The sequence below is a fragment of the Dermacentor albipictus genome, chromosome 1 (assembly GCF_038994185.2).
Source record: "Dermacentor albipictus isolate Rhodes 1998 colony chromosome 1, USDA_Dalb.pri_finalv2, whole genome shotgun sequence".
Taxonomy (NCBI): domain Eukaryota; kingdom Metazoa; phylum Arthropoda; class Arachnida; order Ixodida; family Ixodidae; genus Dermacentor; species Dermacentor albipictus.
The window spans coordinates 299,264,870-299,291,122 of record NC_091821.1 but is presented as its reverse complement, the minus strand read 5'-3'; the positions used below and the strand labels follow the sequence as shown (position 1 = coordinate 299,291,122).

The 26,253-nt window shown below is 47.6% G+C and overlaps 1 protein-coding gene across 5 annotated transcripts in view; it reads left to right on the top strand.

The window, feature by feature from the left end:
* Nucleotides 1–26,253, top strand: part of LOC135916807 (parathyroid hormone/parathyroid hormone-related peptide receptor-like) — a 972,783-nt gene that overhangs the window by 345,787 nt on the left and 600,743 nt on the right. Inside the window, exon 1 of one of the 5 annotated variants that reach the window (XM_065450245.2) lies at nucleotides 22,547–22,646. The exons of the other annotated variants lie outside the window; for them this stretch is intronic. Coding sequence (XP_065306317.1) covers nucleotides 22,644–22,646 — 3 coding nt within the window. The 5' untranslated portion in view covers nucleotides 22,547–22,643. Of the gene's footprint in view, nucleotides 1–22,546; nucleotides 22,647–26,253 lie in introns of those variants that run through there. 5 annotated transcript variants of the gene reach the window in all.

The window sequence follows — 26,253 nt, the reverse complement described above, 5'->3', positions numbered from 1 at the left end:
TCGTTAAGCATCGCCGAGGAGGCGCCGATTAATGGCCGCACACGAGGGACTGATGCACGCCCGCGAGCGTGCCGCTTTGCGCGAGAAGGTGATCCCGAGGTGCGCATCGCGATCAGTTAACGAATTACGTCCGCGCGCTCATTTATCGCACCACGATGAGGGCCCGCAGTTTGACCTGCGCGCGCCTCGTAAAGTCCAGGCCGAGGTCAAGGGTTGCGCTACAGAGCCCAGCAACAGAATCGATGTTCGCGGAACGGCTGCGATGCGAGGAGGCCTGCGCATTCGTTGGACGACAGTGGGACCGCCTGGCCGGTTTGCACAAAAATATTTTCTTAGACAAAAATTAGGCCTAAAGAAACAGGACACTGGTGAACGAAGGGTAGCTGTTCCATCGCTTGTCTTTTCAGACGTCCTCCATGGTTTGCCGCAATAACTTGCCGCTATAGTTAGCTTGTTAGAGGTAATCTTATGCGCTGTAAGTCACTTTGCAAACTCAAGGAGGTTTCGACAAACAAAATCACCCTTTTGCGAAGCAGAAACTTGTAAAATGTGGGTGTAAAGGTGTGCTGATACGAAAACAACCTCTTTAAGCAAACCAGCTCACGAAGTAGAATTGTGCTATCTGCCACAAGCAATTTCCAGACATGTTTTAAAGTGTTCGCTCAAACATCCGGTATGATGTGGCTGAAGGTGAAATGGAAGTTGTTGTGAGCCGCTAATGTAAATCTCGGAAACATGAAACACACAAAACAAAACTGATAGATTTTTTAGGCGGGTTTTAGTGACAAAACTATCGGTCAACTATTGCGTTTTAATGTTTGTCTTTCTAGGTAGCGCTGCCTGCTGATTATACTCACTGAGATAGCAAGGTTCGGATAGCAAGGTGCGAGCATCAATAGCGCGTTCGTGCATGACTTCTGAGTAATGGTTATAACGGCATGCCTTGCTCCCGTTAGAGAAAAGAATGGTGTTATGACAACTCAAAGCACCAATGGGAATGGGTGCCTGGTTTGTGGAAATGCCCTTTTCCTAAGGTGTAGGAGTGGTAATTATAGATACAGCAAAACACCCTTTACGGGGTAAATCTGTTTACTGTGTGGTAGCTAAAAACCACACGGAGAGCGCCTTCCAGCTGTAGCGGTCAGCCTCGACGTTCTCCTTTTGTAGCGTTTTTAGAATTCGCTATAAGCTGCCGCCAAGCCCACTTGATGCGATTGTCAGTGCGAATCTCACTTTTCCGTTGGCTCAATGAACTGTGATGTCACCGGCAAGACGCACTTGCTAAGTAGACACCACAGCTCACATCATAGTAAGCCAACGGCGATACAAGTGGGTTGGCCTCAGAGGCATATTGGTATACGGAACAGCCGCCACAGTGTGGCTGCGCTGAGGAGGAGGAAGACGACGTGGGCCCGCTTGATATAGCGTCGCCATTTTGGCCTTCCGTTAGCGTCTCTGTAAATAGAGTGTATATAGCATTGGGCGTCAGCTACACGTAACATTAATTTGGTGGAGGTGGACGTTCCCCGTACCCGTCATGGAGCTTCACAGCGGGCGCAACGGCGACAGTGCAACTTCGGCTCCTGCTGGCGGCACATCATCTACACAACCGTCTCTGTCTGCAGCCCCGACCTACGTCGCCGTTTCCCCCCCTCGGGATCCTGGTGTTTTCAACGGAGCCGGCAGTCCTGATGTTTACGACTGGCTCCGCTAATAAGAACGTGTCAGCACCAGTCACAGGTGGGATCCGACTATTATGTTTGCGAACGTTCTTTTATGCGAAGCATATTACGAGGGCTCAACCCAGCTCCTCAGGCGCGGCGGTGACCATGAAATCACGTGACACCGTGACGTCACGACAGAGGAGAAGTGGCTTTGGCTCAACTCTTGCAAGACGGGCTGGGTGGGAATCGAACCAGGGTCTCCGGAGTGTGGGACGGAGACGCTACCACTGAGCCACGAGTACGATGCTTCAAAGCGGTACAAAAGCGCCTCTAGTGAATGCGGTGTTGCCTTAGAAACGAGCTGTTTCTAAGGCTCAGGCGTGCGACGCTTGCTCAGGCGCACATTTCGTTGCCGCGCCGAACGCTGCGTTGCTCGACGCTCACCGCGTCCAATGCGGGGCGCGTAGTCGCTGGCGGGTCGACGGGAACGCTGTCGCGTTCCACTCTTGAAGGCGAAGCAGGGTAACGCATGAGTTGTTTCTTCGTCTAGCCGAACCAAATATAGCCAAGGAACAGCAGTTCACCAGGCTAAACAGTGGTTCAACAACTAAAATAAAGGCTAGTATGCTTCGCATCCTGGGCTTAACCTTAGCTAAGCCACAGCCATTTTTTTTTATCTCGACGAAGCTCCACTTCCATGGTTCCAGACGCACAAAGAAGAGATCTCGAGCTGGGATCTCTTCAAAGAGAAGCTCCGCGACCTTTTTGGCAATCCGTTCGGTCGCCAAGTCAATGCCAAGAAAGCCCTTTCCACACGTGTTCAGACGTCTATCGAGTCCTACGTGTCGTACATTCTCGATGTCTTGGCCCTTTGTGCCAAGGCTGACCCGATCATGTCTGAGGACTATAAGGTTAATCATGTCCTCAAAGGCATTGCTGACGACGCCTTCAATTTACTGGTGTTTACGAACGTCACCAGCATCGATACGATCCTCAAGGAGTGTCGCCGTCTCGAGCATGCTAAAAGCCGCCGGGTATGCCAGCACATCATGCGACTTCCCAACACAGCTGCTACGTCATCCTGTGAGGACCTCTTCCACCAGCCGTCGCGATGTGACAACTTGACAGGCATCATTCGTCGTGAAGTTGAAGCGGCACAACCGGCGGCCCCTTCATTGCCGTCACCTGATCATTCTCCGGTGACAATCTCCTCGATCCAGGCCGTCGTCCGTCAAGAGTTGTACAACGTTGGCCTGCACTCCATTCGTTCCGTATGCTCGGAACCTCTCTCTCCACACACGGCCCCACCGCGCCCTTCTTACTCTTATGGACAGCGCAACCCCTCCGAATGGCGAACCGTGGACGACAAGCCGATCTGTTTTAACTGCCGACGCATTGGACAAGTCGCTCGCCACTGCCGCAGCCGCTGGACTTCCCCGACACGCTATTCTCCTAATTACCACCCTCGCCCCTCTAGCGCGTCCTTAATTCCTTCGCCACTACTATGCCCACTCCATCATCTGACCCTGCGACGCCTTTGACAACACCCCGCTACTCCCGCTCGCCTTCTCCCTCCCGTCGTCAATCTCGCTCGCCCCCGTCTCGCCGTGTTCCATCTCCGACCTACTCGCCGCACCCCCGACCGGAAAACTAAACAGTGCAGCTTCTGGAGGTGAAGCGGCATTGACGACATTGGCACGAAATCCTCGCTTCACCTTACCCACGAACAAGAATCTTTTGGATGTTCTTGTCGACAATGTTCCTGTGTGCGCATTGATTGACACCGGGGCGCATGTGTCCATTATGAGTGCAGCTCTTCGCCGTCGGCTAAAGAAAGTTCTGACGCCTGCCCCGAGCTGAGTTGTACAAGTCGCCGACGGAGGGACTGTCGCTATTGTTGGCTTGTGTTCTGCCCGACTCACCATTGCTGAGAGACACACCGTCGTTACCGTCATCGAGTATTGCCCTCACGAACTCATTCTCGGTCTGGATTTTTTTGCCCATCATTCTGCCCTCATTGACTCTTCGGCCGGCTCACTTCGCGTTGACTTGCCTCTTCATGCCGACCTTGTGGATCCGCCTCCAAGCCATCTGAGCTGCACAGATTTTATTCGCCTACCACCTCACTCTGTGACACACGCCGACTTGTTGTCCTCACCAGCTGTACCTTACGGCAATTACGTGGCCGCACCAATTCCGGCCGTTATGCTTACACATGGTGTTATCGTGCCGCACACTGTGCTGAAAATTACTGGCAACCGCACCTGCCCTCCCCTTGTCAATTTCGCGCTAACCGCGCAAGTTCTGCCTCTGGGGATCTCCTTGGCTGTAATTCGCACTTTGCAGGATGATGAGGTCGAGCCATTCACAGTGGAAGATCGTTACAGCTCAGCCCATACCATGACATCATCGCACGGTACTGACGTCGACATTAAGAAAATGGTCTCCTCTGACCTTACACCTGCTCAAGCTGAAGCCCTTTGCCGCGTACTTGAAGGCTATCGCGAGATTTTTTACTTTGCCAATCGACCCTTAGATCAAACGTCCGTCGTGACTTATCTCATAAACACTGGCGATGCGAACCCTAATCACCGACGTCCATATCGTGTTTCTGCGTCAGAACGAGCTGTTATCCAAGAGGAAGTCAAAAAGATGCTTGCAAAGGACATTATCGAGCCTTCCTGTAGTCCCTGGGCTTCTCCCGTCGTACTTGTCAAAAAGAAGGATGGAACGTGGTGACGTTTTTGTGTAGATTATCGCCACCTGAACAAAATCACAAAAAAGGACGTGTACCCTTTGCCACGTATTGATGACGCTCTAGACTGCCTGTACGGTGCCACCTATTCTTCTTCTATCGACTTGCGGTCGGGATACTGGCAGATATCCGTCGACGACATGGACAGAGAGAAGGCTGCATTTGTTACCCCTGACGGCCTTTATCAGTTCAAGGTGATGCCTTTCGGCCTCTGTAACGCGCCCGCCACCTTCGAACGAATGATGGACTCTTTGCTTCAGTGGTTCAAGTGGTCCACCTGTTTGTGCAATCTGGACGATGTCATCGTTTATTCGCCCACATTTGACACGCATCTAGACCATCTTTCAGCGATTCTTGACGTGTTTCGCCGCGCCGGTCTCCAGTTGAACTCGTCAAAATGTCACTTCGCTCGCCGCGAAGTCACCGTCCTTGGACACATCGTGGACGCCAGAGGCGTGAGACCTGATCCGGACAAGATTCGCGCCGTCACGAACTTTCCTGTTCCGTAGTCTACCAAGGACGTTCGTAGTTTCGTAGGGCTATGCTCATATTTCCGACGCTTTGTGAAGGATTTTGCGACCATCGCACGTCCCCTTACCGACCTCTTGAAGAAACACGCCCCATTTTCTTGGGGACCTGACCATGTCGCATCTTTTTCGCAGCTCACTAGTCTCCTTACCACGCCTTCAATTCTGGTCCACTTTGGCCCACCTGCCTCAAAGGAAGTTCGAAGTGATGCCAGTGGTCACGGCATACGAGCAGTGTTAGCACAACGCCAGCGTGGACATGATCGCGTTATAGCCTATGGTAGCCGACTTCTATCACCCGCCGAGCGCAATTATTCAATCACAGAGCGCGAGTGCCTCGCTCTTGTGTGGGCTGTTGCGAAGTTTCGTCCATACTTGTATGAACGCCCCATCTGTGTCATCACTAATCACCACACGCTCTGCTGGTTATCCTCGCTTCAGGACCCCACGGGACGACTCGCTCGCTGGGCGTTACGCCTGCAAGAATGTAACTTCTCCGTGGTATATAAGACGGGACGCTTGCACCAGGATACCGATTGTTTATCCCGCTACCCCGTCGACGAACCTACTGATGCGGACGCCATCGCTTGCGTTTTCTCTGTGTCCCAGTTGTTTGAAATCGGCAACGAGCAACGCCGCGATCCTTCATTACGAGCCCTCATCGACCATCTGAAGTCAACGCCTGGCGACGCCTCTCTCCGGATGTTTCTCCTTAAGGAGGGGACATTATACCGCCGCCATCTCGATCCACATGGCCTTGACCTTCTACTCGTAATTCCATCGCACCTGCGTTCGACTGTCCTCGAACAACTTTACGATGCTCCCGTGGCTGGACACTTGGGTGTCTCGCGCACATACGACCGTGTACGACGTCGATTCTTTTGGCCGGGTCTCGCCCGCTCCGTGCGGCGCTACGTTGCCGCTTGTGAGCATTGTCAGCGCCGGAAGAAGCCCTCCACACCTCCGGCTGGATGTCTCCAGCCGATCGACATCCCACCGGAACCCTTTTTCCGTGTTGGCTTAGACCTGCTTGGACCGTTTCCTCTCTCTGGCTGCGGAAATAAATGAGTCGCCGTCGCTACTGATTATGCTACGCGGTACGCAATCACCAGAGCCCTCCCGACAAGTTGTGCTACTGACGTTGCTGACTTTCTGCTCTATGACATAATTTTAGTGCACGGTGCTCCGCGCCAATGACTCACTAACCGTGGCCGCAGCTTTCTGTCGGCAGTCGTCGAGGACATGCTCCGCTCCTGCTCGACGAAGCAGAAGTTTAGCACGTCCTACCACCCACAGACCAATGGCCTCATGGAGCGCCTCAACCGGACCATCACCGACATGCTTTCGAAGTACGTCGCGACCGACCACCACGACTGGGATCTTCACTTACCATATGTGACGTTCGCGTATAATTCATCGCGTCACGACACCACCGGCTATTCACCATTCTATCTCCTATATGGCCGAGAACACGCGTTGCCCTTAGACACTCTGTTGCCCTGAATACGCCACTGAATAGCCACTGAATACGCCCGCGACGCGATCGCGCACGCCGACCACGCGTGCCAGCTCGCCCGCACCCGTCTCGAGGCTTCACAGGAGCATCAGGGACGCCTCCATGATTGCCACCATCGCGACGTGCGCTTTACTCCGGATTCTCTGTTGCTTCTCTGGTCACCCATTCGACATGTGGGCCTTTCGGAAAAACTGCTGTCGCGCTACACTGGCCCATACCGTGTGGTGCGACAAGCGACCGATGTCACGTATGAAGTCATCCCCGCCGACCTCTCAGCGTCATCGTCCACTGCAAGTGACATTGTTCACGTGGAGAGACTAAAGCCATACCACACACCTTTAACCGCGGATGTGTAGATTAAGCACCGGGACGGTGCTTCTACTGCCGGGGGTGATGCTACGGAACAGCCGCCACAGTGTGGTGGCTGTTCCGAACAGCTGAACAGCCGAACAGACGCCACAGAACAGCCGCCAAGCACGATTTGTATATGAGCCACGCCATAGTGGGGGATTCCGGGTTGACTTGGCTGCGGAGGCAGCAAACAGTACGAAATCTGAACCCTTCTGCTTATTTCTTCAGGCCTTCTTGAAGCTATTGCTGGCCATGGCCTCGGGATTTTCGTCGCGGGGATCCTTGACGCCTGCGTCCTGAGCGCAGCAGCACTGACAGCGCAGCAACGAATCAACGTGCAAACACGTGACCCTGTCGTCACCGCCTGGATCCCGTTAAAAGAATCCCCAGACGACTACGGCAGTCACTTGGCAGCGGAGGCAGTAAACAGTGGGAACTCTGAACTTTTCTGCTTATTTCTTCAGGCCTTCTTGGAGCTATCGGTGGCCATCGCCTTGGGATTTTCGTCACGGGTATCTTTGACGCCTGCGTCCTGAGCGCAGCAGCACTGACATTGCAATAACGAATCAACGTGCAACCACATGGCCCTGTCGACACCGCCTGGATCCCGTTAAAGGACTCCCAGACGACTACGGCAGTCACTTGGCAGTGGAGGCAGCAAACAGTGCGAACTCTGAACCCTTCTGCTTCTTCCTTCACGCCGTCTCGGAGCTATCGCTGGCCATCGCCTCTGGATTTTCGTCACGGGGATCTTTGACGCCTGCGTCCTGAGCGCAGCAGCATTAACAGTGCAATAACGAATAAACCTGCAACCACGTGACCCTGTCGCCACCGCCTAGATCCCGAGTCAACGTGAAACCACATGACTCTCTCATCACCGCCGGGATCCTTTTAAAAGGACCCCTAGACGACTACGGCAGTTACATGGCAACGGAGGCAGCAAACAGTGCGAACTCTGAACACTTCTGCTTAATTCTTCAGGTTTCAAGTTTTCCGATGCTTTTCAAAGTGCCTTGCTAAGTACTTTGGTGCCTCTGCGGCCTCCTTGTGTTGACTGTTTTCTCTCCTGAATTGGACATTTGCATTATGGCCACTGAAATTTCCGACCTGAAGCGCGAATATTGCAAAGAATTAAGAGAGCTGGAGAACAGCATCGACTTCAGAAACAATGAATTTGAGGCTCTAAAGAAAGAATGCAGTGAAGTAAAAAACGGGAATGTGGCACTGAAAGAAACACAACAGGTGCTAGCGCAAGAAATTGAGGCGTTGAAAAGGTAAGTGCAGGAAAATGCCATGAAAATTGTGGCACAAGATCAGTATTCGAGAAACAAAAATATTGAAGTGAAATTAATTCGGCAAGAGAGGTCCGAGAGCCTCGTAAGCATACTTAGAAAAGTTGGCGACGTTCTCTGGGAGACCATAAAAAAAGAGGACATTGAAGTCTGCCACCGAATTCCGGCACGAAATTCTGACTCTGATCCCAACATAGTTGTGGTTTTCCAAAGCAGGGCTAAACGCGATGTAGTCTTTAGTAAGGCCAGGAAGCACAGGCTCACTACAAATGAGAACTGTGGTATAAAGGTTACAAACAGAGATAAGGTGCCTCAGAAAGGCTGGTCAACATTTCGATAGGGGGACCTATCTTCGTCAAAGGTCTTTGACGAAGAAAGGTCCTCCTATCGAAACGTTGGCCAGCTTTTCTGAGGCACCTTATCCCTCTGTGTAACCTTTATAGCACAGTGTGCTATTCCATCAGTCAGCCCCTTTGTTGATTTTACAAATGAGATCGGATTTCCTGCTAACCAGTCTGCCTACATAAATGAACACCTCTGCCCGCAGCTCAAGAAGCTGCTAGGCATGGCCATTGCTAGGAAACAAGTAATCTGGGGTTTCGCATGGGCTAAGACCGGCAATATTTTCGCACGTCAGACAGACACATCACCTGTCTTGCGTATTACGTGTGAATCAGACTTGGAATAAATGGAAGTGCCACCACCGTTAGCTAAACGCGTTTTTGTTATTTGTTCGCGTTAATCTTATCTTTTGTTTATAAATGGGTACACCCGGCGACATTGTAGTGCCGCATGGCTGCAACTACTTGAAGTTCTTGTACTTGAATGGCGCAATCCACAAAGATCAAGTGGGAGTAGTTTCCATGTTTTTAAGCAATATTTTTTTTCTCAATTTATTGTGATAATGGTAGCTGAGCCTTAGTACAAGCAGTCGAGTGACGTACTTCACCTGCCTGGATATCAATCTTTTTCCTTAAACAGGCCTTCCTGCTTAAGGTCTTAAAGGAAGGCCTTAAACCATAAGAAGGCCTTAAACAGGCCTTCCTATGTTACAAAATTTGAACGAAATGCTGAAAACTTGTATTACGAGAACCTATTTCAAGAGGTGAGTAATCGGAGCAGTCTAATATGGCGCGAAATTAAAAAGCTTCTGCATTCCGATGTCCACAGCAGTGTTGACCTTGAACTTGTAGTTGAGGATAGAACGCTAAGAGGCAAATAATTAGCAAATGCGTTTAATGGGATCACCACTCTGGAAAAGACTACTCACGACACAGCAGTAACCAACTATTTGGGCACACGCAACGCACGTACAACTTTTCTTAACCCTACAGATCCACATGAAGTTTACACGATATTTATGTCATTCAAAATTCGTAAATCCCGTGATTTGAACGGGCTTGAAATAAGACCTACTAAGTTGGTGCTTGATCTCTTGCTGCCAGTACTTACTCATATTTTTAATCTATCACTTTCAACTGGAATTTTTCCTGAAAGAAGCAACACGAGAAAGTTAGACTTATGGCAAAAATCTGGCGCTGCTGCGCTGTGGTATGCATGGGAATGCCGGTATATTGTGGATTCGGATTGGCATCATTGTCGTTACGGCGGCATTCAGGAATGGCGATATTCTGGGTTGAGGCGCCGAAAAAGGCATATTGACTTCGGAATGTGTTGATGAGGGGATTTTAAAAAAATATAGAATAAAAAAGAGAAGCGAAAAGAGAGGGGGAGGGGGGACCGAAACCGGAATAACAAACAGGAGGGTGACGCGCGCAGAAGCGGGCGGGGGCACATGTACATGGAAGAAAGGGGTCGTACAATTGGTTTAGACGTAAAAACCTGAAAGAGTACAATAAATTGAGATGTAGGCAGGAAAAAATTTTTCGAAATCGAAGAGTAGGTGAGGTTAAGAATTAAGGTTAGCTGGTGGCGTAATGTGTTTTGTGTCTTGGTTGATGATATCAGAATTTTAGATTTAAGTTACCGTTTTTAAAGATTCTAAGGTGCCGCGTGCCAAATTAATTCCTGTCGGGTGTAGGCAATTAAACTTGTGTATGAGGTATGATTCCGTATACTTCCTTTCGCGAGGGGAACGGAAATTTGTTTGTAGTATATAGAGCCTTGCTTTGTCAGATATATGACCATGTGCATTAAAGTGGCTGGCTACTGCTTTGGGTAAATTGTGTTTTGTGTCCGCGCGGTGACCGTTGAGTCTTGTATTAATTTGTTGTCCAGTCTCACCTATGTATTGTTTGCTACAAGCGGCGCATTCTAGACAGTAGATTACGTTGCTTGAAGTTACCTTGTGTGCGTAATTCGACGCTGTGCTTTTTACTGTAGTAGTAGATTGGATGTGTTTGCATGTGGAGCACCTGGGGCGGCCACAGGGATTGGTTCCCAACTTCCTCTTTGTCTGTAGTTTGGCGTGCACAAGAACATCTTTAAAATTAGTGTTGCGTCTGTAGGCTACTCTGGGAGGGTCGGGAAAAATCTTAAGTTTCTGGTTGCTGGTGAGAATTGGGTAGTATTTACTAAGGGTGTTATTCACGTTTGGGAGTGCGTTTGAGAATTGAGTAGTAAGAAGAGGCGTTGTTGTTACTGTGATCCTCGGACGGGGCTTGAGGACCTCGGCTCGATCAAGTTTGGTTGCAGCGATGTAGGCTGTTTGAAGGTCACTGTTTGGGTGGTTCCTGTTTGATAGGGTTTCTTTGTGATCGAGTCTATCTATGTAGTTTTGGTTTTCAACGCAAATGCGACGTAGTCGTGTGGCTTGGCCTTTAAAGATGCCTTGTTTGCAATGTCTGGGATGGTGGCTGGTATATTCTAGGTACTGTTGTTTGTCGAAAGGTTTCCTGTACAGCGTTGTCTTTAGCTCACCATTGTCAATGTACACGGTCGTCCACTTCCAATTTGAACACGGCTCCGGGCGGCCGGCGAGGCCGGCGCTCCGCGGAGCGCCGCTCGTGGGCGCCGGGGTAACTAACGCGCCGGCGCACTGGCCGCCACAAGCGTGGCCGGAGCCGCGTCGTCTGCTACAGCGCGTCTGCACTAGTGTGTGCTGGCGGCTGAGGCCAGGCCTGTGGCTGCCAGTGCGCCGGCGCGTTAGTTACCCCGGCGCCCACGAGCGGCGCTCCGCGGAGCGCCGGCCTCGCCGGCCGCCCGGAGCCGTGTTCAAATTGGAAGTGGACGACCGTGTACATTGTTGTGTCCAGAAAGTTTATGCGCTCAGTTGAGGATTCTGATGTGAATTTTATTGTTGGGTGAACAGAGCTTCGAAATGTTACATATTTATCTAGACTGTCTTGACCATGTCCCCAGATTATGAGTATGTCGTCTATGTATCTTAGGTATGTGTGGGGCTTGGTAGTGCAGCGCGATAGGAAATCTGTTTCTAGAATCCCCATAAATATGTTCGCGTAGGTTGGTGCAAAAGGCGTACCCATGCTTGTACCATGTATCTGTAGGTAGTAACTCTCTTCAAATTCGAAGTAGTTATGTGTTAGAACTAATTCAAGGAGAGACAAGTAGACTTCGGTAGAGTGTTGTGCATTGTGTTTAGGCAGCGTTTGTTTTATCGAAGATAAACCATCAGGGATTGGAATGTTGGTGTACAGCGCCGTCACGTCTAGTGTTGCGAGAATTGTGTTGTGGGGTAGCGTGCCTTTAGTATTAATGTCCTCTATAATTCTCAGCAGGTGGGGCGTATCTTGTACAAATGACGGAAGTGCTTTTGGCAGGTCACCAAGGTAGTGGTTAAGGAATGTGGAGATGCTCTCTGTGGGGGTGTTGTTGTTTGATACTATCGGACGGCCTGGGAAAGTAGCAGTGTATAGTTCAGCTGGTGGAATTTTATGAATTTTTGGAAGGAGGTAAAAACGCCAGGCAGTTTTGTTGCTTGGTTTAAGAAATTTGTATTCTGATGGTGTTATCAATTCATCAGCCAAAAGTGATTTCAGCCTGTTGGTAATTGTCACTGTGTAGGACAATGTCGGATCGTTATCTAGTTTGCGGTAATGTTCTGGGTTGTTTAGTTGGCCGTAAGCGTCGTGCTTGTATTTTTCTATTGGCCAAATAACTATACTTCCACCCTTATCTGCTTCCTTAATAACAATGTCATTCCAGCAACTCAGATTTGAAATGATATTACTCTCCGACGCAGTCATGTTTTTAGGTCGCTTAGATGTCTTGGATTGGATTATAATTTCTTTAGTGACAGTTTTAAGGTATATGTCAAGCTCTATGGCTTGTTCTAGTTCGGGAGTCCAAGTGGATTGGGCTCTAAGTGGTGTCGTCCCGGTGTCTGGTGTGTCTGCAAAAAAGTGTCGGATACGCATTCGTCCGGAGAATTCTGAGAGGTCCTTGTGAAACTCGAATTCATTTATTGTGTTATTCGTGGGGCAAAAGCTTAAGCTCTTGCTGAGTACGTCTATTTCTTTTTGACTTAATGTTTTTGAAGTGTCTATAACATTGGAGCAGTTTAGTTCTGTGGAAGTTTCCTTCCTGTCTGGTACTTCTAAACTCGAGGTCTCTCTTGTTGGCGTGTGGTGGCTGTTTGGCTGGAAGGTTGCTTTTTGATTAAAATTTGCTTTCTTCTTTGTTTTTGAACCAATTTTCTAGACCGTTTTTCGTCGTAATGTTCTAAATCTATCTTCTCATCTGGCGTCAGGGTTATCTTCCGAAGTCTGTGGCTAAAAGTTTCGATTTGCTCTTCGCAGTGTTCCTTGAGGATATTCAAAAGTGAAAATGAGGCACTGTGTAATGTTGTTTGCCAGTTTGCACGATGGTATGGTGGAAGTGTTCCTAGAGCTGGTACAGCCTTCAGTGTTGAACCTTTAGGAATTATATTTTTCTCTGTGTAGATTGTGTAGGTTTTCAGATGGGAGGTGTAGCTCACATGTTTTTTGGTAAGTTTTCTAGCCTGTAGGAATTCAGTGCTTCGTGGCAGTGAAGAGTTATTGATTTGCGATGTCTGTCATTTACTTGTCTTTTTGCGGGCAGATTTGCGTAGGGTGTTTTTCTGTTCGGCCGGTTTATTATCGTATGCCTGGCTTAATTCGATCTCGGTCTCTGTTTGACTTTGTGTGTGTGCAGGCTGGCGTGTGGGGGTCTGTGTGAATACTTCGGTGGTGGGTTTTCTGTTGTCTGTTGCAGTTGCGTCTGTTTGCACGGTGGTTGATGTCATTTTAAAGTAATGTGCCTTGTGGTTCTTTTCACATTCCGCTGTCTGTGTTCTAACTGTGCTTGTGGTGACTGTTCCACTTATGCAGTGGCTTGCTTCACATCCCACTGTCGGTGTTCCCTGTGTTCTCGAAGTGACTGTCGCACTTGTGTTGCTCGCGGTGGCACGCTTGGGGGGGGGGGTGTTATTTGAAGTGGAATTTAAAAGAATTTTTCTGTACTTGTCCTTAATAAAGGACTTGATGTGTTGGGAAACTAGCTTTATTCCACTGCGGTTAAAGTGGAAGCCGTCCCAAGCTAGGCGTTCGTGTGGTGCTTCGTGTATTTCTGCGTGGCGCATGGTGTGAACATTCTTATGGATGTGTTCTAAGTTAAAAATCAATGAGTTCAGCTTGTTAATCTCCTCATTGTGCTTCATGAATGCATTAGTTTGGTAGATTAGTGTTTGTTTTGTAGGCGGGGAGCGACAGTCGTTATGGTTATATGTGCGTTCGGGCGAGCGGCTTGAATGGTTCTTATTACGTCGCTCATGGACTCTATCGTGTCCGCGGCGCTTTGTGTTCTTAGGTTGGTTGTGCCTACATTGATAATAAAGTGTGTGGTGTCGACTGACGTGTCACAAACTAGCGGTAGAATATCTGATGTTTGTGCCCCACTAAGGTGTCTTATGTATGGCGCGTGTGGGCCTGGTGGAAAATGTTTTTTCAGGTATCTGTACTGACTGTCTCCAAGGACTGCTACATGGGCAAAGGATAACAAGGGGCACTTACCCTGTTCTGTCATCGTCAGCTGGCATAGAAGTCCAGAAACAAGAAGGGGCTCACAGATGGAATAGCACACTGTGGTATAAAGCTTGTAAACAGGGATAAGGGGGAAGATTTGTTGCAGAAAGACATCAGAACGGTTTTATAGAAATTAACGTTGATTTGCCAAGTGTTACACTACTCGCAAAACCTAGAAAACGACTCTTGAAGGCGATAATGATCATTAGAAGAGTTAATCACTTCATATAGAACGCAGTCATCAGCATAAAGACCGATGTTAGAAGAGCAGTGAAGTGGCAAATCGTTTATATATAATAAAAAAAGAAGCGGCCCAAGGACGGAGCCTTGGGGCACACCTGATGTCACATCAACAGTAGCGGAGTCAGTCGAACTGTAAGAGATGAACTGGGAGCGAAATGAGCGAAAGCTTAAAATCCAGTTAACTAAATGAGGATTGTTCAGTACAGCATTAAGTTTAGCAATAAGTTTAGAATGTAAAACGGTGTCAAATGACTGAGAAATCTATAAAAATGGCATCAACCTGGTTGGCTACATCAAGGTTAAATGAAATGTCATGCGTGAACTCAGCTAGCTGCGTTAACGTGCTGAAACCGTGCCTAAAGCCATGTTGCATGTTAGACAGTAAATTATTTGATTCCAGAAAGAGCGTGATGTGCTTATGAATGATGTGTTCCAGCATTTTGCATGACACGTCAGTGAAATCGGCCTGTAGTTCGGCAAACACTGCTTATCTCCAGATTTATAAAGAGAGAGCACTTTGGCTAACTTCCATTAAGAAGGTACAGTAGCGGATGATAAGGACTTTCTGAATATGACTGACAGATATTTCGATGACCACAACGAATAACGAACGAGGAACGCGTTGTGTATCCCGTCCGGACCGGTGCATTTCTTAACATCCAGGTTTAATATAAGGTTGAGGATGCTTTCGCAGTTTATTACAACGTCACTGATTGCTTCAGAAGAAACTATATTGGTAGGTGTCGGGATAAAGTTGTTATCGGAAACAAAGACGGAGTGGAAATACTTGTTGAAAGCATCGGATATCACCGCCGGGTCGTTCATGACGTCATTATCTATTTTGAAAGAAGTGGATGAAGCATCGCGAGGTAAAGTAGAAGACCAAAATTTTTGTGGCTTAGTTTTTAACAAATTGTGCAGGCGAACGTGAAAAAAGAAATCCTTGGCCTTTTGCAACTTAAGATTGAGTTTTTTCTTTGGCTTAACAAATCTATCCAACGCCATGTGATCACTGCCCCTTCTGGAACGCGTTAACCTTCGAACGCAACGGGACAATTGCAAGATATCACGAGTCATCCTTGGAATGTTAGAATTTATTTTCTTAGTTTTAATGGGCAAAAAACGTTCAATACATAATTTCACAAGACTCTCAAAGTAATTGGCAAGGCAGTTGGCATCCTGGTTATCTGAAAGTGCACTAAACGTATCGAAATGATCAGATAAGACCTCAGTAATGGATTTGTCATCCGCCCGAGTGAAATCAGGGAAACTAGTGAACGTGTAGGGGGATTTAGAAATTGCACAAGAGAGTGACACTAAGACGCCTTTATGGTCTGAAATACCATCAATTGCCTAGCAAGAAAAGTCGCGTTCGGCTAGGTTAGCGCGTAGAAAAACTAAGTCAAGGACGGAATTTAACCTGGCTGCACAAGGAACAACCTGGGTGAGACCAAAGGACAAGGAAATGTTTATTAGTTCTTTACAAATAGCTGTGTCGCGACTTACTGCAGACAGTGATGACCATTGGATGCCAGGACCGTTGAAGTCACCCATACTGATAAAACTCGACGGAGCAATGTTAATCTCGCTCATGGAATTTGCAACAGCATGAAGGACATCATGAGTAGAGCCGGGGGATGATATATAGCACTAATCACAATACACCGATTATGTAGGTAAATTTTACACCACACGTATTGTGTTTCTGGAGGAGAAGGCAAGACTGAGAATCGTAGATCCGACCGGATACGCAGTGCCACGCCACCACCAGTACCACAATTCCTGTCTAAGCGCACTGCAACAAAACTGGGTGGAGTGAACTCAGATTCATGAATATCATTGTGCAGCCAAGCTTCTGTGATGCCGATAACATGGGGGGAATGAACAGATATAAGTGACAATAAATTTGGAAACTTTTTAACAATACAACGAGCGTTTATATTCAAGGCAACAAGGTTCTCAAAACGGCCAGGATCAATTCAGGAAGTGGATGGAACGGAAGTCAAATGGCCAGGCTCAGAAGAAATACGTTGAGCGGGTGCCATTACTAATGAGTTTGAACTGTCATCCCAGTTATAACGAACCTTGTCAATGAAAGCACGATCATGTGCCATGTATGTATGCCCATGTATGCCCATGTATAAAGCCCATGTATGCCAGGTGCCTTAATCATGTTTTGAGACGCACATAAAAAGGGGCGCCAGCTCTGCCGCTTCTTTCATTGTGAACAAGGCTCCCGTGGGGGAGCCGAAACGTAAATAACTCTTTTAAACCATTTTTGGTCGGTGTCCAGACCTCTTCCTTTTAAGTACGATCATATCTCAACTTCACAAAAAAAAACGCTGTCCCGAAGAGAGGCTGATGCGTCCCAGATTTTTTTCCGAATTAACCGAACCCTAGAAGGGAACTCTTCTTTAGTGACGAAATTTGAGCCCTTTAGTTATGAGATCTTCCTAAAAACCTCGGTTCTGTCGTTGAAGTTAGAAAGTTTGAGAATGACGGGACGAATGTAACCAGTGCGCGCTCTACCGAGCCTGTCGCAGCACTGAATATAGGCGCAGATAGTCTTCAAGTGCTCAGTAAATACAGATGAAACTGCAGTCATCAGGGTGGTAGCGTTTGCATCCAGGGCTTCAGAAATACCACGTATTATCAGATTGTTTCTACGAGAATGATTTTCAAGACTCAATTTTTAAGACCAAGTCTGTTACCTTAGTAGTCAAGGCATTTATTTCAACACGTAAATCACACAGTAAACTAGACTCTTTGTACATAGGAATGGATTCTAGTGCATGAACACGTGACTCTAAAACATCAAAGCTACGCGGCACTGACCGTAGAAATGACGTAATTTCCGCAACATCTCGTCCCAACTGAGCCGGCCCCTCCAATAATTTAGAGAATATTTCGGATACCAAAGGGCCGTTGTTGTCATGGCTATCAAAGGAAGGGCGAGCATAATCATTCTCATCGAGAGCGGAACCGGATCCACGCCTAGACATCGACCGAGGGCCCGGGCCAGGGTTGATTTCCACGTCTCCGCTCCAAGAGAAGACAACTTGCGCAATACAATGCATGCGAGCAGCAGGATACAAGACTTTGTGGGCAAGGGAGCAGCAGCAGAAAGCGATCATCAGATAGGATACACTCGGCATCACAATAGTAACATACCTGCATGAAGAACAAGCAGCGATTAAACAAGGTGCCGGTGCCGCTGCAGCCTAGCCCAATGAAGAGTCGATCCACGCGCTGGACATTTATACCGTCGGCTGTCGACGTCACAGACCGAGAGTTGTGTATGATTGGCTGATCAAAGGACAGGACATCGGGGTGACTGGCATGCTGTAGCTTGAAGAGGGACGCGCCGAGGCCATCGCATATGGAAGCGATAGAGCAGCTCCTGGGCAAGCACTCGGTGACATCCACGTGTTCGACCGCAAAGGGAGCCAAGTCAAACGAAGCAGTTCCAAGCCATGTGATGCCGCAAAGGGAGGGTACAGCTAGGAAGCCGAAGAACTGCTTGAAGAACAAGCAGCGATTAAACGTGGTGCCGGTGCCGCTGCAGCCTAGCTCACTCTGTTTCTGTTTGCTTGTGTGCGCGAGACATCATGCTTGTTAATTTAGTTGGTATGTCTGTGTTTAAAAGTTTATACAGCCGATAAAACTAATATCCTTACTTCGTATAGCTAGCTGTCCGTTAATTTGCTATCGCAATCGATGCTTCGCCTTTCTGGCGAAACAGCGACTTTTTGCAGTAACCAAATTCATGTAGCTAGTTACTTTAGGTACGAGACAAGCTGTGGTACCAAAAGACGCAGCTTTGAGAACCTGGATTTGGCGGAAACTACGATTGTGCCACGCGGCAGCTTTGCAAATGCGCATGTTCAGAAAGGCAAACTCGCGAGCTCAGTATTTGTTTGCTCATTCTAACGCTCCACCAGATGTCGGCCGACGAATTGACCAGGCGCTGGTACGTCTAGATTACGGTCAATTAGGATATTGTAGCGAGGAAATCACACACAGGAGATTTTTAGCTTTTCATTAGCCCAACCGGGAGCGTCTTTTTCAAGGTCCAGCAACAATGAAGTGCTGCGTGTCATAGAGGACTCGAACGCTGAGCAGCCACTGTGCGCGAGGTACGTTACATCACTGTCCTACTCAGCGCACATCGAGCGAACTGTCCAAGCTCACTATCTTTCTCTTTTTCCTCTCCGAGCAATTTTTCAGTGTCGCTGCTGATGTCTTGTTGAATCACACAGAACAACCCCAGAAAGATTAACCAAGACAACTGCGGGAAGACGCATCCTAAGGAAATTAAACATCCAGTACGAGAGCACTCAAACGTCGGGCCCATACCCAGAGACATCTCCAGTCACCTGAGGGTCGACCCCATCCCAAAGAACATGCACCCGGAGTATCACACCAAACGGAGAAAGGCCCGGGCCAAGGCACTCCAGAAACACTACGCAAACCACGAGGAGACGGTCTACGTATATGCAGCCGAACTCGGCGAACGCGATGCTTTCTCAGCAGGGGTAGTAGGAAACGAGCTCAAGCCAATCACCGCGGTCACCATTTTTGGAAGGCACGCGGAAGCAGCGGAAGAAGCCGCGATAGTAATAACTATCACAAATACCACAGCCAAAATTATTTTCTGCGACTCGAAGACGGCAGTGCGTAATTTCGCCAAAGGCAGAACCCGCGAACCGGCGCTACAAATTCTAAAGAAAACACATTTCACGCCCCGCCAGATCAAAATCATCTGGATCCCTGAGCACTCATCCGATCCCGGGAACGAAGCGGCTCACAATTTCGCCCGAGGACTCGTCAACTGGGCAGTGAGCCAACCGATCCTGCGAGGAGCAACAGAGCGCATGATAACCTACCACGAAATTATGCAATTCTATAAAAACGAAAGACTCGAATAGCCCTCCCCCCCCCCCCCTCCCTTGACAAATTCTTAACCAAAAGCCAGCAGGAGGCGTGGAGGAAACTCCAAACACACTCCTTCCCCAACCCGTACGAACTATCCATAGTCTAACTTGGGATACACTCCCCCGAATGTACGCTATGCGAGGACGACAAAACCGCTTTAGCACACATCTTTCACGAATGCCTTGAGCTCAAATCTAGAGCCGAATGGCAGCTATCCAACCGAGAGCAGTGGGGGGCTACGGTGACCAGCTCGGAAACCGCGGTTCAACTGCGGGCAGTGACCTGGGCTTTAGAAGTCGCCCTAAGACACGGTCTGGCGGCCACCTCACGAAGCTGTCATGACTTCCCACTTGTAATCTCATAAATCATTTTCTGTTCACGAATTAAAGTTTTTACCATCACTACCACCACTTACAGCAAGCGCAGACAGCGCTCTAGGTGGGTGGCCTGCTTATTCTAGGTATCTGTGGGCCATGGCCATCTCGCATGCCTGTACGATGAGGCTGCGCTGTTTCTTCAGGTCCGGGTCTGATAAGTTGGCCTGCCGCTGCTCTTCCGTTAGTGTTTGGGTGTCTGCGGTTACATGTTTTTTATACGTCCCCATACCATATCGCATAGGGTGTTGGGACACCACAGTACGTGCAGAAGCACGAATACAGACTCGGTGAAATACAGTGAAATAGGATACCATGGGCGTAGCTGTTGGTTTGCAATTTCCTGAGGGTTACTGCCTGTTCCCTAGTTAGACTGGGGTGAGGTGGTGGGTAAGGTCTTCTGTCTAGCCTTTAGTGGTGCAGAATATCGCTGCATTTTTTCGCGAGTTCATCCGTTCTCCTTGGCGCGTCCTGTAAGAAGGCCGGGCGAACGTAAGCTCGGACGGAGGCGTCGGCTGCCTCATTGGCCAGGGGGCTCGCGCAGCGGAGTCCAAACGGTTTATTTGCGGTAGGGTCTTTGTCGTTTCTGTGAGGATTTGCAGGGCTTGCCTGGAGATTCTCCCTTTCCGAAAATTCCAGCAAGCTGCTTGTGAATCTGTATTATTGCTCTTTCCCCACAGGATGAAATGGCCTAGGCTATTGCTGTTTCTTATATCGTATTTATTTCTCTTGTTAAGATGCTAGCTGCCGTTCACTCTTTACTCTTGCCGTCAACGATGCTGATCGCATAGGCCGGAGTTCCTGTATATTTCTCTGCATAGATGTATCATGTATGCGGATTTCTGCGATAGGTATTTCGGAGAGTCTCCATTTTGTCTTCTGCATTCATGGTATTGATGTCTTCATGACATTCATCTCTTCTGCATATGGATTGGATGCATATTTGTTCGTACGGGGGCTACAGAGATGTACTGTGGAATTGTATCTTGGATTATCCTTTTATCGTCGTGCACTGGCATAGCTTCAGTATTTCCTGATCTATTGAGTGTTGCCCTTCCTGTTTCCGTAAGTTTGGGACGCTCGCGAGCTGGTAAAATTTGCGTGCTTCGACTAGTTCCTCTCAGGTGTTGTGGAGACCTAAGCGGAGTAGTTGTGTGGAGGAGCGTTTGGAGATCCACATGGCAATCTTGAAGGCCTTCTCGATGAGGGTGTTCAGTTTTATTTCTGCATTCTTCATGACTACGTAGGGGGTGCCATAGGTTGTTATGCTGATGATGAGGCCTTGGATGATTCTGACTGGATCGTGTTCTTTCAAGCCGTAGCTTCCGTTTGCTACCCATCGTAGAAGATGTGTTACGTGCGTGAGGCTTTATTGCAGTTTAGGTGAGGGGGCGGCGCCCGATTCGTCTTTGTGTACACGTAGGCCGAGGATTCTGAGCGACCATACTTTGGGGATTTGCAATCTCTTAAGACAGAGTTCTGGTTCTGAGATTTCACCTTTTGGTGGTCTTCCCTTGGTTCTCGCCTTAAGTCTGAGAAGCTCCGATTTTTCCGCTGCGCACGCAAGTCCACAAGTCTTGAGGTAATTTTCTTGCATTACATTATGCTTACATTATGCTTACAAGAGTAACACATGTTCAACAATTGCGTTATTACGTGCGGACAGTTCAAGAAACACAAGTTACTCGTGTGTCGGGGGTTGTTATTTTTTTATCGCCCTGTGTCTTTTTAGCGCTAATCTATGTCTCCATCGCTTAATCCACTCCAGTAGGCCTCACTTTATTTTATAATTGATTCCTTCATTCGCAACGCGCTTCAATCAATATGCACCGTGCCATGGCCTCATCTTACCTCATTATTGCGTTCAGCATGGCCGTGGAACACATATTGCTCTCCTGCCCTCGGACTTTTTGTTTCCGTTAGCAACGTCAGAGGTTGCGCTAGTTCGTGCTGCAAGGTTCGAAATATAACTTCCCGAACGATGACAAAGCAAGTGAAGAACGGGCACACAAGTTCAACGCTGCTAGTCCTCTCATCTGCTCGTTTGCGCTAGTTCGTGCTGCAAGGTTCGAAATATAACTTCCCGAACGATGACAAAGCAAGTGAAGAACGGGCACACAAGTTCAACGCTGCTAGTCCTCTCATCTCATTAGGTTTCTCGTTCCTCGTTCAAGAAGTGGTGCTATTACACTTTCAATTTCATTTCCCTTTTAGTTGTCGTTCCGTGTGGCTAATCACCCATTCTGGCTCACAGACAGAGACACTCGATCACCGAAGACTCTGGTACGTCGGCAGTAAAATTATCCATATTCCTAAACATATTTTCGCACAGAAGTCGCGAAACGCGCTCCTTAGGACATCCAACCGTTCATCCGTGTGCTTTTGAATCAACGTCCTACTTGCCGTTTATAGATTTTGACAAAGGGAAGAGCAATAAATGCCAGGAGCAGCATTCCACGATGGAACAGAGCCGAAGTTGAGCTCAAATTCTTGAGGAAGGCTCTTGCAGAAGTTGCGAACTAAAGTGCTTCTTTTTTGTTTCAGAGTTTCTGCGTTAATGCGCGTCTCTGTATGAGATATTAAAGATGTGTTCAAGTCAAATTCGGGTACCCTTTCTTTGTCGAATTTTCTGACTAACTATGCGCAAACACTGTATCAAGTGACTTGTGATTGCGGGAAAAAAGAAAACGGGCTCTTACGTTCATTTACGCTATTTCGTTCCGCGCACTGCCGTCCAAGGCATCTGTCAAACAAACCACTCTCGAGAGTCGAGAAGACCGCAACATACTTGCCGTCGTGACCTTCGGTGCCAGCGCAGCTGTGCGCTTGACGAACGCTTTCTGCGCTCCGCTCGTCATCAAGAGAGCGCGCTGCCCTCAAATGTCGAGGAACTAGCGATCTTTTGCCGAGGGGGCCTTTGCGACAACACGGGGAGCGAAGCATTGTCACGGCCTTGCACGCATGTGTGCGCGAGTGGAGATTCCGACCGAGCCACGCGTCACATCCGGCCTGCGTCCCTCCGAATGGTGTGTACACGTTGTCTAAGTACTGTTTGAGGCGTTCGTGTGGACCAGTTCATTCCGCGCGCGCTGCCGGCCGTCGAAGCCTCGCTATGGGTATATGATGCACCCACGGGTGTTTCGGCATCTCCTCCGCCAGCAGATGCCTTTCCAGAGGAGATTACCTGCCTACCCTTAGTGAGGAGCGGTCAGCTGCTTTCTTTAGCACTGCAACGCAAGCGCTTCTGTGTGCATTTGTAGGTCGTGCGCCTGCAATCTATTAATTTAACGGGCATATTGTAGAACGCACCCCGACTCTGCATCTACTCACTGCGCTCCTACAACGCTCCTTCTCGCTCCTTGCGCCAGCACTTGCTCAAATGCACTCAAGTGTTGTGGTGTGCTCCCCGCATTGTACTAACATCGGGGCCACACAACCAGAGGCCACAAGACTTGACCAAATAATCGCTGAGCTGGGTTAGTTAGACGCAGTCAATTTTCCACTCAAGTTTGTCAGCACTAAGGCGCACTCATCGCAATCTCTACTGGGCCTGCCTCTCCTCTAAATGCCACAGTGGCAAAGCGGAGCCATGCAGTGAACCACGATGATGTTGCCGTCTGGAGAGCGTACTCCCACTGTTTGCGTCAGAGGCATCACCCCGACTGTGGAATACAAGAACGAGTGTTACCTGCACGTAGGCACTCGTTTGCGCAAGCGCGAAAACACATTTGTCCAGTTGACAGGCATCCCTCATTATAGCGAGTACATTTTCCTCAGCACGTCTACAATTATAATGGAAGGATTTTGCGAGGCAGTCAGACACTTCTGGCACCATATCCATAACTTGTGAACACGACCTCAATAAGATAACATCGGTGTAATTAGCCCCCCTCTTTCTGAGTGAACTTTCAGCATTAAAAATGCGCTACCACGATTTTGCGTTGCCCTATGAAATTCTTCCAAGTTCTTCTATGTACGGTTCTGTTTTTCATATTAACACACGCTCTGCTCTCGCTAAGCATGACCAGAGTGCCTATTTCCTAGATGAATTCTTTTTTCAGTATAGTATTTAAATGCTTACTGAAACATGGTATTACGACGGGTGTGCAATGCTCCATCTTAACGGATACAAAAACTTTTTATCAATAGCAGTAGTCGCAGGGGTGGTGGCGTCGCTATTTATGTTAAAGCTTCTGAAGAATATGAAGTAATATCAGACTATACATGCATCACAAACGATTACGAGGTACTAACACTGAAACGAAACGCTGACGTCATTACTGTCGTTTATCGTCCACCAAATGGGAATTTTGGGCACTTTATGAACTTTTTCGAAAGCTTCTTGCAATTTGTTTCGTCAAATAGTCTGAAACTCATTTGTGGTGGAGACATTAATATAAACACCCTTGACGCAAGCACTTGCGCTCAAGTTTTCAACAACGCCATTTCTTCCATAGGCTTTGTGAATATAATCACTACACCGACACGCATTACTGTACTAACTTCATCGACACTTGATTTGTTTATTACCAATGCGGAAACTAGAGTCGCTGATGCAGGAACCATAGCATCTGACATTAGTGACCACTGCCCAATCTTCATGATTTTCTTCCCCCTAAAGTTCACAAGAATAGTCGAAGGGACGCAATCACACTCCAGTATATATCACACGATTCTTTACTTTTATTTAAGTGTGACATCAGTGCTCCGGATAGGTCTTTTATATTCGGAATAAAAAACGTGAATGGTGCATATTATAAGTTCATTGCAATTTTTCAGCGAATATACGCGATACATTTTCCTTTTACAAGTTTCAAATCATCAAAAGGAATAAGAACACCTTTAGTCACTCCTGCCCACAGGAAAGCTATCAATAAGAAAAATCGATTATTTCGCACCTTCTTACGTACAAGAGTACCGTCTGATTTGAAAGACTTTAAAACTTTCAGAAATAAACTGAACGCCGAGCTACGGTCGGCAAAATTACGATATTATCAGCGGTTGTTTTCCGATATAAAGAAACAGCAACCTGACGCCGCTTGGAAAGTGCTAAACAGGGTGCTCGGTCTCGAAAGTAAAACGGAAACGCCCTCAAAGTTAACGCACAATAACCGCTAAATAGTCGGTCAGGCGCTTGTTGATCATTTCAACCAACCGTTTCTAGACCACGCCCTTCCAGATGGTAACCTACAGGTTATCAGACCGTCAAGCAATTGCCCTGCTGAAAGCTTTGCTCTGCATGATATAAGTGAAGCTGAAGTTTATCGAACATTTCCAGGTCTAAAGAACAGCAAGGCTTTAGATATAGACAACCTACAAATAAAGCCCATGAAATATGTTATCGAATGCGTTACACCTGCGCTCGCTCACATATTCAATATCGCTATCCAATCAGGTCAAATTCCTGACGCACTGCAATGATCCAAGGCAACAGTCACTTACAAGGGAGGCAATAAAAATGAGGCAAAAAATTACAGGCCAATATCTGTGATACCAATTTTTTAAAGGCTTAGAAAAAATATTGTTTTCTCGACTGACTAACTTCCTTGACAAAATAAATCTTCTTTTCGACGCACAGTTTGGTTTTAGAAAAGGACGCTCTACCGAAACAGCTTTATTAACTCTTAAAGAAAGTGTGCTACAAAACATTGAAAATAAACACATAACTCTCGGTCATTTCGTAGATTACAGTAGGGCATTCGATTCACTTCACCATAACATACTTATATTAAAACTCTCGGACTACGGGGTTCGTGGTAAGCAGCTAGAACTATTCCGTTCGTACTTAGCCAACAGGACTCAGTCTGTGTGCATTGGCAATTACCATTCATCTCCCCTCGATATAAAATGTGGTGTACCTCAAGGCATTATTTTAGGTCCTCTTTTATTTAACGTATACATAAACGATATTGTCCGTATCCACACAAGCTCAAAATTTATCATATCTGCCGATGATAGCCCTATCCTACTCTCCGGAACTGATGAAGCCGATCTAGCGTCAAGATGTAATCATGTCCTTGAGAAACTCTTATTCTGGTCAAATTCTAACTGCCTCAAGATTAACCCAGCTAAAGCCAAGGTACTTTTCTTCCGTGCAAAAAATAAAGTAATCAATTTAGAACAGGATATATACTGCGACGGGCACAGGTTCACAGTCGTCAGTGAATATAAAATTCTCAGAGTAACATTTAGCTCTAATCTCACATGGGATTCGCATGTTGACAACTTATGCAGAAAACTTTCAATGACCACAGGAGCTCTATCGCGTTGCCGTGCAATTCTCCCAGTGGAAGCCAAAAAACAAATTTATTCTGCATTGTTCGCTTCCCATATTAATTACTGTAGTCTCGTATGATTGACCACAACACAAAGGAATATTACGAGGATTTGTTTATTACAAAAGAAAGTTGTTCGCAATATCGCAAATATCGATTATTTAGCCTCCACAGAAAATTATTTTAGGTTGTACAACATTATGAAAATACAACATATGTATGAATTTCGTGTTTTGCGTTCATTCTATGTGTGTTCACCCACTTTTAAAAACTTTATTAGTACAATAGCACTGCTTCAGCAAAATACCAATGTTCGTACACGTTCTCTTGACTTTTGTGTAATTCCGCGTTTCCGCAC